At 55.2% G+C, this 16,531-nt stretch overlaps 1 protein-coding gene across 7 annotated transcripts; it reads left to right on the top strand.

Moving 5' to 3' along the window:
- The first annotated feature begins 2,237 nt into the window (after positions 1–2,237).
- Positions 2,238–13,623, top strand: CDK2AP1 (cyclin dependent kinase 2 associated protein 1). Of its 7 annotated transcripts, none has more exons than XM_017946301.3 (4): positions 2,238–2,256; positions 7,347–7,441; positions 9,286–9,412; positions 12,823–13,623. In XM_017946301.3, exons 2-4 carry the CDS (start codon positions 7,376–7,378, stop codon positions 12,888–12,890), a joined length of 261 nt encoding a protein of 86 aa, XP_017801790.1. In that variant the 5' UTR covers positions 2,238–2,256; positions 7,347–7,375; the 3' UTR covers positions 12,891–13,623. The 7 variants fall into 7 exon arrangements, with proteins under 7 accessions (XP_017801790.1, XP_009180222.1, XP_003907379.2 ...); XM_009181958.3 differs by lacking the exon at positions 2,238–2,256 and adding an exon at positions 2,315–2,485; XM_003907330.3 differs by lacking the exon at positions 2,238–2,256 and adding an exon at positions 2,502–3,080.
- The last annotated feature ends 2,908 nt before the right edge of the window (positions 13,624–16,531 follow it).

Genomic DNA, 16,531 nt, shown 5'->3' with positions numbered 1-16,531 from the left:
CTATGCCCTAGCTAATTTTTGTATTTTTAGTAGAGATGGGTGCTTTCTATGTTGCCCATGCTGGTCTTGAACCCCTGGGCTCAACTGATCTGCCTGCCTTGACCTTCCGTAGTACTGGGATTACAGAAGTGAGCCATCGTGCCCAGCTGAAACATTTTTTTTTTCTTTGAGATGGAGTCTCGCCCTGTCACCCAGGTTTGAGTGCAGTGGCTCGATCTCGGCTCACTGCAACCTCCACCTCCTGGGTTCAAGCAATTCTACCTCAGCCTCTTGAATAGCTGGGACTAAGTCACGCGCCACCACACCCACCTAATTTTTGTATTTTTAGTTAAGATGGGGTTTCACCATGTTGGCCTGGCTAGTCTCAATCTCCTGACCTCAGGTGATCCGCCTGCCTTGGTCTCCCAAAGTGCTGGAATTACAGGAGTGAGCTGAAACTTTTTATTTTTTTCCTGAGGCAGAATCTTGCTCTGTCACCCAGGCTGGAGTGCAAGTGGCAGGATCTCAGCTCACTGCAACCTCCTCAACCCTGGGTTCAAGCGATTCTCTTGTCTCAACCTCCCAAGTAGCTGGGATTACAGGTGCCCACCACCACGCCCGGCTAATTTTTTCTATTTTTATTATTTTTATATTTTTGAGACGGAATCTCGCTCTTTCACCCAGACTGGAGTGCAGTGGCGCGATCTGGGCTCACTGCAAGCTCCGCCTCCCGGGTTCACTCCATTCTCCTGCCTCAGCCTCCCGAGTAGCTGGGACTACAGGCACCCGCCACCATGCCCGGCTAGTTTTTTTGTATTTTTAGTAGAGATGGGGTTTCATCGTGTTAGCCAGGATGGTCTTGATCTCCTGACCTCATGATCCACCCGCCTCAGCCTCTCAAAGTGCTGGGATTACAGGCGTGAGCCACCTCGCTCAGCCAACAGTTTTTAAATGATGTCATGGACTTAGAGTCAGGAGTGGGGACAATGGAAAAAACACAACACTATTGGCTGACACCTGTAATCCCAGTGCTTTGAGGTGGAGGTGGAGGCAGGAGGATCACTTGAGCCCAATAGTTCGAAGCTACAGTAAGCTGTGATCAAGCCGCTGTGATCAAGCCACTGCACTCCAGCCTGGGTGACAGAGGGAGACAATGTGGAAATAGATTGGTTCAGAGTACTCATAGAAGGGACTGGGCCTGCCAGTGAGATCTGGATTCTTGCCCTGAGGAAATGGAGGCCTAGTCAAACAGTCAGTGGGTGGGGGAGTCAGAGTCAGTACCCGGTGTGTACGCCTCAGGAGCCCTCTGCTAGTAGCTGCAGCCCTGCACTGTTCAATATGGTGACTCCTAGCTGTGGTGGCTACTGAGCGCTGAAACGTGGCTACTCTGAATTAAAATGTGCTGTAAGTATAAAACACACACTGGATTGTGAAGACTTAGTATAAGAGAATGTAAAGTGTCTTATTAATAATTCCCTTTAATTCATTATATAGTGAAATCACGCTGTTCTGGAGCTATTGTTAAATAAAACATGTTAAAATCAATTTCACCAGTGTTTTTTTACTTTCTCAAATGTGACTACTGAAAAATTGAAAATTACTTATGTGGCTGGCATGCTATTTCCATTGGACAGTGCTGCTCTAGAGGACTAGGCGCCTGGGACCAGCCACATGGGTGGCATTAATTTATTCATGGAATAAGGTTTCACTGAGCATCCTTCGCTAGTGCTGGTCTACAGCTGATCTCAAGGGTAGGGGTTAAGCTGGGGAGGGGGTGTCGTCGCCTGCACCTTTGGTCCTAAAGGAGAAGGCAGGCCTGGGTGGGCATCCCTAGGTGGGTGCTTTTGTTACCAGATCCGGAGATGATGCTTGCACGCCTGTGTCTAATTAAATCTGCAAACCATGGCGATTAAAAACAACAGAAAAGGGTGGGCATCTTATGTATTTTAACGAGCTTTACTACTTCGGCAGAACTCCAAAATTTAAAAAAAAAAAAAAAATAGAAAAAGAAAAAAAAGAGAACAAACCCACAACCTTCAGGTTATTCATCTAATCCAAATCCAAAATACACTCGATGATTACATTTCAATCAGATCCGAAGATGGGCTGGGGGTGGGGTCGAAGGAAGATCTAAAATTGCCCCGTAAACTCCAGGGGGTAGAAACTTTGCCAAGTTCAGTTCTTGTATCCTCAGCGCTTGGAACAGTGAGTGGCGCATAGTAGGTGCTTCCCTTAAATACTGGAGTGAGTCTACGCACGAAATTGTGCGATTCAGGGGTGAGTTTTCCGGGAAGGGGGATGAGGGGTGGAGGCCTCTAGCTTTTGTCAGCCTCACAGGAGTCTTGGATCCCCAAAGGGTTAAAAACCACTTCATAAAGACAGAGACATGAAATTTATTTGAAATCAATGTCAAGCATCAGTTATTCGAATCCTGGGGCTTGGCCAGACCCGGGCGTCTGGAATGATCTACGTGCTTAAATACACCACTCGCCACCATTTTCTCCAGGTAATTTTCCATCCCTGCCCCCACCGTCAAGGGGAAGAAAGTGCTCCTCGGATCCCGGCCGCCCTGGCCTCCTGCAGCTGCCGCGGGGGCGGCCCCCAGTGCACCCCTGGAGCGCCCGGCGCGGGGCAGCCGCCCGGACGCGCGCGGGCCTCAGGCGCCGCCGGGACCCCAGCCCCCCAAACTTTGGCAAGTTGCGGGCGCCGAGCGCACCCGGAGGCGCGGGGCGCGGCCGCAGGCGGAGCCGCCCCCTGACGCCGGGCCGCCCCCTCCCGGCCCCGGCCGCCCCGCCGGCTCCGCGGAAAGTTTGCGGCCGCCCCTGCGCCGCGCCCGGGGCCTGGGTGAGACTGCGGCGGCGGCAGGGCGCGGACGGCCATATTTGCCGGCGCGGCCCGAGCCGCCGACAACAAAAAGTGCGCGGGCGCTCGGCGGGCGCTCGGACGGGCGCGGGGCTACCACGCTGCCGCCCGGCCTCGCCGCCGCCGCCGCCGCCCCGCGGCCTGGCTCCCCGCTGCGCCCGGCGCGCCCATACGCCCGGGGATAAGTCTTTACAAACCGAACTTGGCCGCGCACATGCCCGCCGCCGCCCTCAACGCCGGTGAGTGAGCCGCGTGCGACGCGCCCCGAGCGCCGCCATGTTGGGGGTCCGCGCGCCCAGCCCCGGCCGGGAGATGCCGTGGGCGCCCGCGGAGGCCGGGGGCGGGGGGCTCAGGGTCCCGGCCCGGGGCAGCGCTGCCGCCGCCATGATTTCCGAGCCCGCGCCGCCAAAGTTCGCTGGTGCGCCCCGCACGCCGAGGGCCTTGGCTGGGGGTGCGGGGCGGGCGGCCTGGGGTGACCCCCGCGCCGGCGGCTGCGGATCGCAGGGAGCGCGGCGGGCGAGGGCGAGGGCGGGGGAGGCTTGTTCTCGTCTCCTTTTTCCTCCCGCTTCTGGGCGGCTCGGCGAGGGCCCCTGCCGGCGGGAGTCGGGAGCGGCCCGGGCCGCGCCGGGAGCGGGGCGCGGGGCCCCGCCGCCCTGGAGAGCGGGGTCGTGGAGCGGCCCGGGCGGGGGACGCTGCGGGCAGGGCCAGGCCCTGCGCGGGCCGGCGCGGGGGTGAGGGCTGCGGGGCTGCCGCGGGCCCTGAGGTCGCGGGGCCGCCGGGACTGGGACCGGGATGGGGTCGCCGGTGGGCAGCGGACTCGGAGGCCGGGGGGCCTCGGCCGGGCGCGTGGGAGCAGGGACTGCCCCATGCGGTCACGCGGGGATCCCCGTAAGGTGTGCGCGGAGTGAACGAAGTTGGCGCAGCCCTGGGGCTGCTAGGGCCCGCGCGCGGGCGTTGGGGCAGGGGGTCACGCGGATGCCCCATCTGGGAGCCCCCAGGGCTGATCCGGGAAGGCCCTCGATGCAGAAGCCGGGAGGGGCTCCCCTCGACCTTCCTGGGGCTGCGGCGGCAGCCGGGCGCTCCCAGGAAACTCCTCCAGAAGTTGTCAGGCAGCTTCGGGCTGAGCCCAGGGGACCGAGGGAGCCATGGGGAGTGGGCGCAACACTGAGGGATTGGTAGGTGCCGGGCTTTGTGACCTCACTGGGGCCCCTCTTCTCTGACACTTGGTCGGAAACAGACTTCCCAAAAGGCGGTTGTGTTGCGGGGCGTGGGGGGTAAGGACTCGGAGGGAAAGGAGTGGCCCCGTTGGTCACCGGTGCCACGCTGGCTCTCCTGCTCGAGTTTTGGGCCTTGTTTGCAAACGTTGACTTCATAAACCTCCCACATCCGAAGTAGGACCCATAAAAACGATATTTAAAAAAACCTTGGACACTGAGGTGTAGGGGCAGGAAAGGGTTAAGCGTCAGGGTGCTGAGGGAGAGTTGAATTGCTCACTTGTGGGCTCGGAGTCCCAAAGAGCAAACAGCCACTGTTTTCTTCTCAAACATTCTCACCTCCTCTGGGGTCCGCAGACCTTACAAAGACGGGCTTTGTTGCCAGGTAGGACTGCCAGCAGCGTTCTTCCTCTGGCCTGTGGGGAGGGCAGGGGCTGGTGTTGCCAGCCTGGGCAAGGCTGACAGCTCAGGCTTGACCTGGTGTCATTGGGGCCGGGGCCCTAAACTGGGACCTTCAGGGTTTGGGGTCACAGGGATAGCGGCACTCACGGGGACCCCTGAAGTCCTGTTCTGAGCTGGCTGCACCTGTATTCAGCTTTTCTTCTCTTTCTCCTGTGGAGAATTTCAGGAGTGCCGAGATCCCCAGATCTGGGCTTTTTGGTGCCCCTCCCTCTCCCCCATGGACCCTTTTGCAGAACCCCAGCTCCCCTCCTGCCATTTGCATCCAAGATGGACTCTCCGCTGCCGCCGCTGCTCCTCCGGCTTCCTTGTCATCATCCCTCACGCCCTGCAGCCCTGCCTCCTGCTCACGGGTTGCCAAGCCGCGGCCTGGCCGGTGGTGGCAGTGGCGGAGTTAGACAAAGCCCCCGCCTCCCCCGCCCCAGAGCCCCCCAGGCGCCCCAAGTGGCGGGAAGGCCGCCAGCTCCCCAGGCCCCGGCGCTCTTTGTCTGGCGTGGGGGCGGGGAGCCGCGCCTGGCCCCAGGAGCTTCCTGGCCTCTGCCAACCCCTCGCTCCTGCACACTGCGCTCATTGTCTGAGATGCGCCGAGACGGCCTGCGCTGACGTGGTCCCTGTGTCCCGGTCCCTGTGTCTGCAGGAAGGAGTGACCATGAGTGGAACTCGGGGCATTTCCGCCATCTCTCTCCAGGACTAGACACCCCCCACCCAACCCTGAACAAGGGACTGGCCTGGACAGAGCATTGGAGTCACCGAGCTATTGCTCCTCGTCCCCCCAGCCAAAATGGGACAATTTCTCATTCCTCCTTCCTCTCAGCCCCGCAAAACCTAACCCCAGTATCATCAAATAGTAGGGTCTGGAGCCCGTAGACCTTCTCTTGGGAAGCACTGCCTCTAACAAATGGAGAAACTGAGGACTGGAGGGCGGGAGGCCTGTCTGAGGTCACACAGCCAGGAGTGGCACAGCTGGGGCTGGCGCCAAGTCCAGTGGGGAGGACAGAAAAGGAGAGGTGAGGAGCAGTGGGCAAAGCAGTTGGGGAAGAGGATGGGGGCACACCGAGTTGATTCGAGGGTGCATGGGAAGTGGCTAGCGCCCCTCCTGCCAGGCTGCTGGGATCTTGCAAACCCCCAGGGTGCTGTGCTCTATGGTCCCTCCCAGAGACTGGCCCTGGAGGCCAGAGAGGTGTAGCTACCAGGATCGAAACCCAGGTCTCTGCCAGCAGAGCCTGTGTTCCCCATGCCACGCTTGCTGCCACATCAGAAGCTCAGGAAACTGGGGTTTGGCTGATGTGGTGAGGGGGCGCTGGGGGACATTGCCCTGCCCAATTCCTGCAGTGGCCGTGGACGTGCCAGATATCGCGGGTGTAGTGCTTCCCCATCCCAAGCCGCCCGTCCCTGTAGCACACGTGTCTCGTCATCCCCATGTGGGAGGCATGGAAACTGAGGCTCGGAGTGGCATGGTGCTCTGCCCAGTTCAGGATCCAAGTCCACGTTTCCAGGTCCAGCCCAAGCTGGAACATAACCCTGGGCTGCAGTGGCGGCATCCAGGGCTGGCCTGAGACTCAGGGAGACAACTCGGGGCTGTCCCCGCTCCCGGATGCTCCCGGACAGAGGGGCAGGTGCTGAGGTAGCTGGCTCCCTGCATGGAGGGGCAGGTGCTATGCTGTGTGCCCTGGGGCAACTCCCTCAGGTCCATGTCTCTAAATAGAGGGGCCTGGAGCCAGGGTTCTCCAGGGCTCCTCCCGCCTCCCCCAGCCTGAGGCCCTGAACTTCCTTCCTCCTCTGCCCCTCCCCTCACCCACACCAAGCGAGCAGCTGGTGGGTTTGGCCAGCCTGGCACCAGCTGTCCATCCCCGAGGCCAAGTCTGCAGCGCCCGCTGTGTGTGTGAGAGAGAGACCGTGTGGCTCTGGGGGCGGCAGGCGGGCAGCTGCCGAGGAGGACTAGGTAAATTCTCCATGGTTACCGCTGTTTGTCATTCTGCAGGATATCCTTTACCCGCTAATGGCCACTGGGACGCCATTGCGGGGCCGCGTGCTCCCAGCCTCAGACTCCCCTCCCAGATCCAGGAGGCTGCGTTCTGGGCTGGACCCTGCTTGGTCACTGACTGCAGCCCTGGACAGGCCCCAATGTTGCATCCCATATGTGGGGCCTCAACCCTCCTCTCTTGGAATGCAGAGCCGTTGGGACATAGACTGCCAAGAGTCTGGTCCCCTCTTTGGGGAGGGGGAGACAGGCACAGAGAGGTTGAGGGGCTTTATCTGGGGCACACAGAGGCCGTGGTGTTCTCTAGATTCCTAATTTGATGTCCAGCGTGCCTGTCTCCAGCCAGGGTTGGGTCTCAAATACTCTAAGGCCTTCCCATCTTCCCCGTCATTGAGCACAGCAGAGATTTGGGCACATAGGACAAAAAGGCTTGGAAGCTCCGCTGGTTTGGACCAGCCTCCATGGCAGTGGGCTCTTGTGGTGTGATGTGGCCTCTAGGTTCTCAGCCTCTGGGGCCAGGACACAGGGAGAGGGGATGGGCAGGGATGAGGCCAGGAGTGGCAGTAATTTTATCTTTGGGAGCAGCCCTGCTGCTTGGAAGGTTCTGGTTGGACGGGACGGAGCTCTGTGAGGACCAGCAGCTGCTACAGAGCTGGGGATGGCCGAGTGCCTTGTAGCTACATTTCATTATCCATCTTCTACACTGGTCAGACTGGAGGTGGAGAGCAGGGTTCTCTATCCTGCTACAGTTGGTGGTGTGGTCCTGGGCAAGGGCCATTGCAGGACCTGGAGTCCTTGCCTTGGTACAACTGGCTGAGCTGACTCCTGGCCTCTCTCTCCCCACCCCACAGCTGGGAGTGTCCACTCTCCTTCCACCAGCATGGCGTCTTCACAGTACCGCCAGCTGCTCAGTGACTACGGGCCACCATCCCTAGGCTACACCCAGGTATGGCAATGGGGGTGATGGCATGGTGGGAGGGCTGGGGGGAGACATGCTCCCCACCATCAGAGGAGAGAAGCTGGTAGAAGAGGCGAAGGAGCAGAAAGTATGGGACAGAGCTTTCTCAGCCCAAGGCCCTGACTGGGCTCCGGCTCAGAACACATCAGAATGGAGGGCACTGGGGACTGTGTTTCGCAGGGACGTGTGAGGTGGAGCGGACAGGAGAGCACCAGGAAGGGGCAGCAGCCCCCACCCCACACGCTCCTCTGGTGGGTCTCCTCACTTCTCTTTCCTGGGCAAGTGAGGCCTGACCTTGACCCTGGCTCTCCAAGCTGGGACAGAAAACGGCCGGTTGGTTCCCACTTGCTCTCCACGGGCGTGGGCCCAGCAGAGAGGAGGTGGCCTTGTCTCGAGAGCCAAGGTGCCTCTTGTCAAGGGCCAGTGTTTGAGAGTGTGGCCCAGGCGAGGCCGCTGCCTGGTTCCACCACTTTCCAGACTGTGACCCCCACTTGGTAACTGCCCAAGACCTGGGCTCCTCATCAGCCCAAGGGTGATCCTAGTACCCCCAGCCCAGGCTGGGGAACAGCAGGAATGGGGTAGCCACCATGTCAGCTGCACCCCACATCTCCAAGGGATGAGCCGCCCTGTCGAAGGTCCCAGCGGGAAGATGCTCTCCCTGGCTGGGCCCCAGTGCCAGTGTTCTGAGGTCGCCACGGAGCCTGTTCCTTGCCGAGTGGGCGGCTCCCCGGCCATGCCCCGCCAAGCCGTCCTGCCCCAGGAGGAGAAGCAGGTGCAGGCCCGTGAGCGGGACCAGCTGAAGAAGCGGTGGCTGCGGGAGGCCAGGCAGAGGCGCAGCTGGGAGTGGCAGTGCCACATTCTGGCCATGCGACGGCGGCGCCGAGACAGGCAGGAGGCCCGTGAGGCCTGGAGGCAGTGCCGTGGGGAGGCAGAGCAGCTGGACCAAGATGAGGACAGGAGGACAGAGCGCAAGGCCAGGGGACAGAGGCGGCGGTGGAGGAGGGAGGAGGCGAGGACCTTGCCCAGGGAGCTGGTGCAGCTCTGGGAGGAGGCAGCCAAGGGGAGGTGGTCTGGGCTTGCGGGCTTGCCGGGAGCCCAGCCTCGCTGATCCGGGTGCTTGCTGTGGGGCTCCCAGTGGTGGTGGGAGGAAAGGTTTTCTGGGGGGTGGGCCCTGTGGGTGGGAGGATGAGAGAAGGGAATGCATTCCAGGCTCTGGCGGGGCCATGGCCGATGGCTGTGGTCCTGGTGGCCCAGGTGTGGCCTCTGTCTCCCCACTGGCTTGGAGGCTCGGCACCTGGGATGTGCCCTCCTACTCATCTGCATCCTGGGAAATGCTGTTTGGACTCTTTTGTGCCAACATGAGCTGGTTCCCCTGTTTTGTTCATTGGAGATGATACACTTGCTTCCTGGAGGCGACTGGGTGGTCTTCCTGAGTGTGTGAGGATAGGAGGGTGAGGACCATCTCCCTAACCTGTAGTTGTCCCCTAGAATGGGACGTGCCTTGGCCCAGCTGAGGTGGCTACCCCAGGAGTCTAAGGCTGGACTATGTTCCCTCCTCTGACCGGCCCAGGGGCCTCTCCACCCACCTGCCTGTGGCCTTGGGGTCAGGCTGCTGAACCCCTTTTTTTTTTTTTTTTTTGAGATGTTGAGATGCAGTCTTGCTCTGTCGCCCAGGCTAGAGTGCAGTGGAGCGATCTTGGCTCACTGCAACCTCTGCCTCGTGGGTCCGGTCCAAGCAGTTCTCCTGCCTCAGCCTCCTGAGTAACTGGGACTACAGGCGCCCACCAACATGCCCAGCTAATTTTGCTGAACCAATTTCTTTCTGATTCTAGGGAACTGGGAACAGCCAAGTGCCCCAAAGCAAATACGCGGAGCTGCTGGCCATCATTGAAGAGCTGGGGAAGGAGATCAGACCCACGTACGCGGGGAGCAAGAGTGCCATGGAGAGACTGAAGCGCGGTGAGCCCGGCCCCGCTGCCCTGCCGTGACCACAGTCTAGGCCTTTAACTCTGGAAAGACTTTTGGAGAAAACGTGGGAGGGCGGGCTGGGGATGGGGCTCCTTCATCAGAGCTCCTGTCTTGTCACAGAGTTGCTGTCTGCTGTGGAGGCCTCAGGCGGGCGGTGGCGAGGGGCCTGGGGGGCCGGATGCCTTCAGAGGGGTCTTCCGGGAAGGGCAGCCCAGCCAGGGAGCCCTTCTTACCCTGTGTGCTGCCAGGGGGTCTGCTGGCTTTCAAGGGTGTGGGGTGTGTTCCCCCCCCCCCCCCACCCCCACCCCCACCCTGGCCGCCACCACTCTCCCTCCTGCCTCCTGCCTGGTCTGCTTCTGTTGGCCGACACTGGTCCTAGGGAAGCCAGGCTCAGGGTTCTTTGGTGTCTGCACTGCCCTCTGCTGTCACCTCTTTGGAGCGAGACCCAAGGAAGTGTGTGGGTCTGGGGCGGGAGGCTGAGAGCAATTTGTTCTTTAATGACTGGAGAAGGAGGGCAGGCAGGAGATGACAGAGCACAAGGGAACTCAAGTTAAGGTGTGACTGCCCGGCTGATTTTGAAAGGAGGTTAAATAGATTGCTATCTCCTGAAATAAAAAGGGAATGGAGGGAGAGCAGGATTTCTATTTTAGAAGGCGATAGTGCAGCGGAGCCATAGCCCATGAACTCATTCAAGATGAGGGGAGACTGGTCCTTTTTTTTTTTTTTTTTTTGGGAGACGGAGTTTTACTCTTGTTGCCCAGGCTGCAATGCAATGGTGCAATCTTGGCTCACCGCAACCTCCGCCCGGGTTCAAGCGATTCTCCTGCCTCAGCCTACTAAGTAGCTGGGATTACAGGCATGTGCCACCAGGCCCGGCTAATTTTTTGTATTTTCAGTAGAGACAGGGTTTCTCCATGTTGTCAGGCTGGTCTTGAACTCCCAACCTCAGGTGATCTGCCTGCCTTGGCCACTCAAAGTGCTGGCATTACAGGCGTGAGCCACTGTGCCTGGCCCGGGACTTGGGGTTCTTAAAAAGGCTGGAGAAGCGACCTGGGAGGGGAACATTTTTTTTTTTTTTTTTTTGAGATGGAGTCTTGCTGTGTCACCCAGGCTGGAGTGCAGTGGCGCAATCTCGGCTCACTGCAGCCTCCGCCTCCCGGGTTCAAGCGATTCTCCTGCCTCAGCCTCCCAAGTAGCTGGGAGTACAGACGTGCGCCACTACGCCCAGCTAGTTTTTGTATTTTTAGTAGAGACCAGGTTTTACCATGTTGGTTGGCCAGGATGGTCTCAATTTCTTGACCTTGTGATCTACCCACCTCGGCCTCCCAAAGTGCTGGAATTACATGCGTGAGCCACCATGCCTGGCCTGGGAGAGGAACATTCTTTGGTTGTAAATCTGTAGGAAATATGGGGGCTGTAGTTGAAGTCATGACCCCAGTGACACGAGGGCCAGTTGAGGACAGGCTGCTGCCAGGAGTGGGGTTGCTCTGGAGTTCATGCAGCCTTTGTGAAGAGGTTGACGGATCTCAAAGCTAGGTTGGGACCAGCAGGGTTAGAGGATGTGATTGAAGAGGGCCTGGGGAAGGGATGCAGAACCCAACCCTGGTCTCGCCCAGAGAGTTGGGTGGTCCCAGGGCCGCTCTCTGGTAGCAGGGGTGCTGGTTACCCGAATGGAAATTCCTGGGAAGATGCTGGGTCCCAAAGTCCAACAGGTGATTTGCAGTTGCCCATAAAAGGCACTGCTTCAAGTCAGCAAATGCGTACTAGCTGCCAGTCTTGCAGTAACAAGGAAGACCCAGTGCCACCCCTTGGCCAACAGCCAAGCCCAAGCTGACCAAGCTCATGTCACAGCAGGGTGAAAACATGTCATAGAGGGGTCAGGGAGTTAGGAGCATAGGAGCGTTGTAGGTTGGTTGGCAACTGCAGCCCACGAGCCAAGAGCCAAGAATAGTGTGTTTTTCTTTTTTTTTTGAGACGGAGTCTTGCTCTGTCACCCAGGCTGGAATGCAGTGGTGCGATCTCGGCTCACTGCAACCCCTGCTTCCTGGGTTCAAGCAATTCTCCTGCCTCAGCCTCCTGAGTAGCTGGGATTATAGGTGCTCACCACCACGCCCAGCTAATTTTTGTATTTTTAGTAGAGATGGGGTTTTACCATGTTGGCCAGGCTGGTCTCAAACTCCTGACCTCAAGTGGCTAACCGCCCTTGCCTCCGAAAGTGCTGGGATTACAGGTGTGAGCCACCGTGACAGGCATCGTTCTTAATGGTTGAAAAAAACAATGATTTTGGGACGTGTGAAAGTTATGTGAAATTCAGACTTAAGTGTTCATAAATAAAGGTTTGTGGGGCTAGGTGTGGTGGTGCACGCCTGTAATCCAGCAGTTTGGGAGGCTGAAGCCAGGAGCTCGAGTTCAGCCTGAACAACATAGTGAGACTCCCATCTCTACAAATAATAATAAAACAGCCAGGCATGGTGGTGTGTGCCTATAGTCCCAGCTTCTCCAGAGGCTGAGGTGGGAGGTGATCAGGTGATCTGATCCTGGGAGGTTGAGGCTGCAGTGAACTGTGATTGTGGCCACTGCACTCCATCCTGGGTGACAGCAAGATGCTGTCTCAAAAAACATTTGAGTGTAGTAGTTGTGACACTGTGTAGCCTGCAAAGCCCAAAATATTTGCTGTCTGGTCCTCACACAAAACATTCTCCAAGGCTCTGAGTTAGATTCTAAGATTTGTGGGGCGATGATGTGGGATGTCATTCCCAGTGGCCTCTGGGAGTCATGGATTAGAAGGAACAGAATCCTCAGTGTCTATTAAAAGATCATATTTTATGAAGTTCAGTAGAGGCAGAAAGAAAAAAAGGTAACCACCAAACCATAGAGACAAAAGATTGGGGAAGATTCACTGGGCAGAATGTAGCTGCAGAGTCTTGTGGGGATGTCCCCGTGGACCCAGGGTCCTGCATGGGCAGCAGTCAGTCCTCTGCACCCTCATGTGTGTAGCTGGAGCCATTCTCTTGCTTACTTACGCTGGTCAAGCCCTTTCTAGAATTCAGACTGAAGAAGCCAGAGAAAAATCTCAACAGTGGGTCAAGCAAAAGAATTTGGGTGGAGACACGTCTTTTATTCAACAGTGTCATAGAAGGACAGCTTGCTGGTGCCACCTTGAATGCAGGAAAAAATGTTTAGAGAGACATGAAGAGTTGTGGTGAGGAGGGAAGGGCTTTAGGGGGATGGGATTGTTAGCATCCTTCAGGGTTGCTTGGATATAGGTTCCCCCAGTTCTCTTTCTGTCTGAGGGTTTTGTGGACAGGCTGTGGAAGGATGGATCCTCTTCCTGTTCCAGAATGGGCTCCGCTGGCTGGTCCTGTGCACCGGCTGATCTCAGGTCTCTGCCTCTCTTTCAGGCATCATTCACGCTAGAGGACTGGTTCGGGAGTGCTTAGCAGAAACGGAACGGAATGCCAGATCCTAGCTGCCTTGTTGGTTTTGAAGGATTTCCATCTTTTTACAAGATGAGAAGTTACAGTTCATCTCCCCTGTTCAGATGAAACCCTTGTTTTCAAAATGGTTACAGTTTGTTTTTTCCTCCCATGGTTCACTTGGCTCTGAACCTACAGTCTCAAAGATTGAGAAAAGATTTTGCTGTTAATTAGGATTTGCATTTTAAGTAGTTAGGAACTGCCCAGGTTTTTTTGTTTTTTTAGCATTGATTTAAAAGATGCACGTAAAGTTATCTTACAGCAAACTGTAGTTTGCCTCCAAGACACCATTGTCTCCCTTTAATCTTCTCTTTTGAATGCATTTGTTACCCACGGTGTTCTTTGTTCCTTTTCATAAGCTAACACCGCTCTAGGGATTTTGTTTTTAATGCATATTGACAGCACCCTTTACTTAGTAGCTGGCTCCCATTTGCCATACAGTGTAGGTTCTGCTTAATGTAACTTCTTTTTTGCTTAAGCATTTGCATGACTATTAGTGCTTCAAAGTCAATTTTTTAAAATGCACAAGTTATAAATACAGAAGAAAGAGCAACCCACCAAACCTAACAAGGACCCCCGAACATTTTCATACTAAGACTGTAAGTAGATCTCAGTTCCGCATTTTACATTGTAGTTGATAAAACATCTGGAAGAAAATGACTAAAACTGTTTGCATCTTTGTATGTATTTATTACTTGATGTAATAAAGCTTATTTTCATTAACAATTTGTATTAAAATGTGGGTTCCTTGAATTCTTTTTTTTTTTTTTTTGAGGCGGAGTCATCTATGTGACTGGAGTGCAGTGGCAGGATCTCCAGCTCACTGCAAGCTCCGCCTCGAGTTCCACCATTCTCCGGCCTCAGCCTCCCGAGTAGCTGGGACTACAGAAGCCCGCCACCTGCTTGACTAGTTTTTGTATTTCTTAAGTAGGGGCAGGGTTTTCACCGTGTTAGCCAGGATGAGATGCTGATCTCCTGACCTGGTGATCCCACCGTCTGGCCTCCCAGTGCTGGGATTACAAGCTTGAGCACACCCTTGACCAAATTCTTTTTTTTTTTTTTTGAGGCAGTGCTATCACCCAGGCTAGAGTGCAGTGGCGGGATCTCCAGCTCACTGCAAGCTCCGCCTCCGGGTTTACGCCCATTCTCCTGCCTCAGTCTCGAGTAGCTGGGACTACAGGCCCGCCACCTGCCTCGCCCGGCTAGTTTTCATATTTTTTTTAATAGAGGCGGGGGTTTCTACCAGGTTGGCGAGACGTTGGGATCACCCGGAAGCCTTGATCCTTCCTGGTGGGATTACAGGCGGAGCTCCCACAGCGCCCGGCGGTTCCTTGAATGCCCACGTGGTTTTATTTTTTTTGAGACAGGGTCTTGTTTTGCCACCCAGGCTGGAGTGCAATGTATGTAATCTTGGCTCATCACAGCCTCAACCTCCTTCAAGCAATCCTCCCACTTCCAGCCTCCCTAGTGGCTGGAACTACAGGTGTGTGCCACTACGCCTGAATAATTTTTAAAATACTTTTTGTATTGAATGAGTGGGTGTGTGGAAAAAAAAAAATTTTTTTTTTGTAGACATGAGGTCTCACTATGTTGCCTAGGTTGGATCCTGGGCTCAAGTGATCCTTCCACCTTAGCCTCTCAAAGTACTGGGATTATAGGTGTGAACCACCATGCCTCATCTAAAGAAGTGCTGTTTTAAATAATCTCTCATGAAAGTGTTTGAAATGCTTGTTACCCGGTGCCGTAAAGAAATAGCACTTGAACATTCATTTACTTAGCAAGGCCAGTTTTACTTCTTGCTGAAAGGGTACGCTCGCCAGTTTTGCCGAGAGTACACCGAACAAAGAGACCGGGTCATTTATAACCTGACGCATCCACCCTACGGCTGTGTCTGGTTTCCATTGGCTGGAACGGGACCTCACGTTCTCTATTTGTCCTGATTGGCTAGCAACTTAGAACTTTTTAAAAGAGGCAAAGGCAGAGGAGAACAAAGGAAAGAGGAAGTAACTTGTGGAATGGTGAGAAAGGTAAAAACACTTTTAAATAAGGAAGAGGAACAGGCTATGACCTAATGCTTGCTTGGACCAGTATAAGCATGCCAGGCAAATATTTAGGCTACACTGTGGGAGCTAAGAACATAAAGTACATTGATTTGTTTACCACGGCTAGCAGATAATTAAGAATGTTAGCATAGGTCTTTGAATAAATTTTGCTTCTAAGAGAAGTTACTATTTATTCCAAATTAAATGGGGAGGAAAGTCTTTGGAGAGGAACCTCTACTTTACTTTTTACAAGAGGTAGGAGATACCTGTTCAAAGTATATTTTCCCGGCCGGGCGCGGTGGCTCAAGCCTGTAATCCCAGCACTTTGGGAGGCCGAGGCGGGCGGATCACGAGGTCAGGAGATCGAGACCATCCTGGCTAACATGGTGAAACCCCGTCTCTACTAAAAATACAAAAAACTAGCCGGGCGTGGTGGCGGGCGCCTGTAGTCCCAGCTACTCGGAGGCTGAGGCAGGAGAATGGCCTGAACCTGGGAGGCGGAGCTTGCAGTGAGCCGAGATCGTGCCACTGCACTCCAGCCTGGGTGACACAGCGCGAGACTCCGTTTCAAAAAAAAAAAAAAAAAAAAAAAGTATATTTTCCCACCTGACCCGGAAACATTTTGGTGATGACATCATTAGCACAGTTGGCTGGGGAAAGAATGTGTTTGCTAAGTCGGAGGTAGGGATAAAGTGAAGTTGCATTATCGGTATATTTTAAATGCAGCAGCAAATGTAAGTGTATGCTAGGAAAAAAAAATACCAGAAGCAGTTTTTTCTTAAAAAATTTTTTTTTTTTAGATGGAGTCTCCCTCTGTTGCCTACGCTAGAGTGCAGTGGCTTGATGTTGGTTCACTGCAATCTCTGCCTCCCAGGTTCAAGCGATTCTCCCAGCTTAGCCTCTGGAGTAGCTGGGATTACAGGAGCGTGCCACCACTCCCAGCTAATTTTTGTATTTTTAGTAGAGAGGGGATTTTACCATGTTGGTCAGGCTGGTCTCGAACTCCTGACCTCAGGTGACCCACCCGCCTTGGCCTCCCAAAGTGCTGGGATTATAGGCATGAGCCACCCTGCCCAGCCAGGAGCAATATTATTGAGTTGGCCTATTGCCCCATGGTTAGGCCATTCTCAGTTCATAGGTGCTTATCCTGTGAACTTTTGCTGGGTGCTAGAGGAATCTTTTTCATAAAGTGCGGCCCCTAAATTCAAGCTACTTCATAAGGTGCTCACTGGAAGAATCATCTGCTTTGGTGCCAGGGAAAAAATGGGCCACACTGGATGTGTTGAGAATCCACCTGGTAGTCTCTGACAATGCCTCTCAAAGGGATTTTAATTCTTACTCTGTATCTTAGGCCCTAAATGCCTGTAATGAGAATTTGCTTTGCTGAGCAGTAGACAAAGACAAATGAGACTTGTCTTTGATGCAGGCATCAGGCAAATTCTCAGCTGTGACAAGGCAGAAGGCCAACAGGAACAGGCTCTAGGGAAATGGGTGCTGTGTCCCCTTCCTGCATGTGGCAGAAAGTTGCAAAGGTATGAGAGAGGAGACAAATGGGAAACACTGTCCCTCATCTCCAGCTCCAAATTTCCCTT

This window comes from Papio anubis, chromosome 9, assembly GCF_008728515.1.
Source record: "Papio anubis isolate 15944 chromosome 9, Panubis1.0, whole genome shotgun sequence".
Classification (NCBI taxonomy): domain Eukaryota; kingdom Metazoa; phylum Chordata; class Mammalia; order Primates; family Cercopithecidae; genus Papio; species Papio anubis.
This window is presented reverse-complemented; position numbering and strand designations above follow the sequence as displayed.

Bases quoted from the DNA above. Each gene is read 5' to 3' on its own strand.
- CDK2AP1 (XM_009181957.3), top strand. From the start codon at position 5,413: ATGGAGAAACTGAGGACTGGAGGGCGGGAGGCCTGTCTGAGGTCACAC. The intron at 7,442-9,285 runs GTATGGCAATGG...TTCTGATTCTAG, and splicing joins CATCCCTAGGCTACACCCAG to GGAACTGGGAACAGCCAAGT. The intron at 9,413-12,822 runs GTGAGCCCGGCC...CCTCTCTTTCAG, and splicing joins CATGGAGAGACTGAAGCGCG to GCATCATTCACGCTAGAGGA.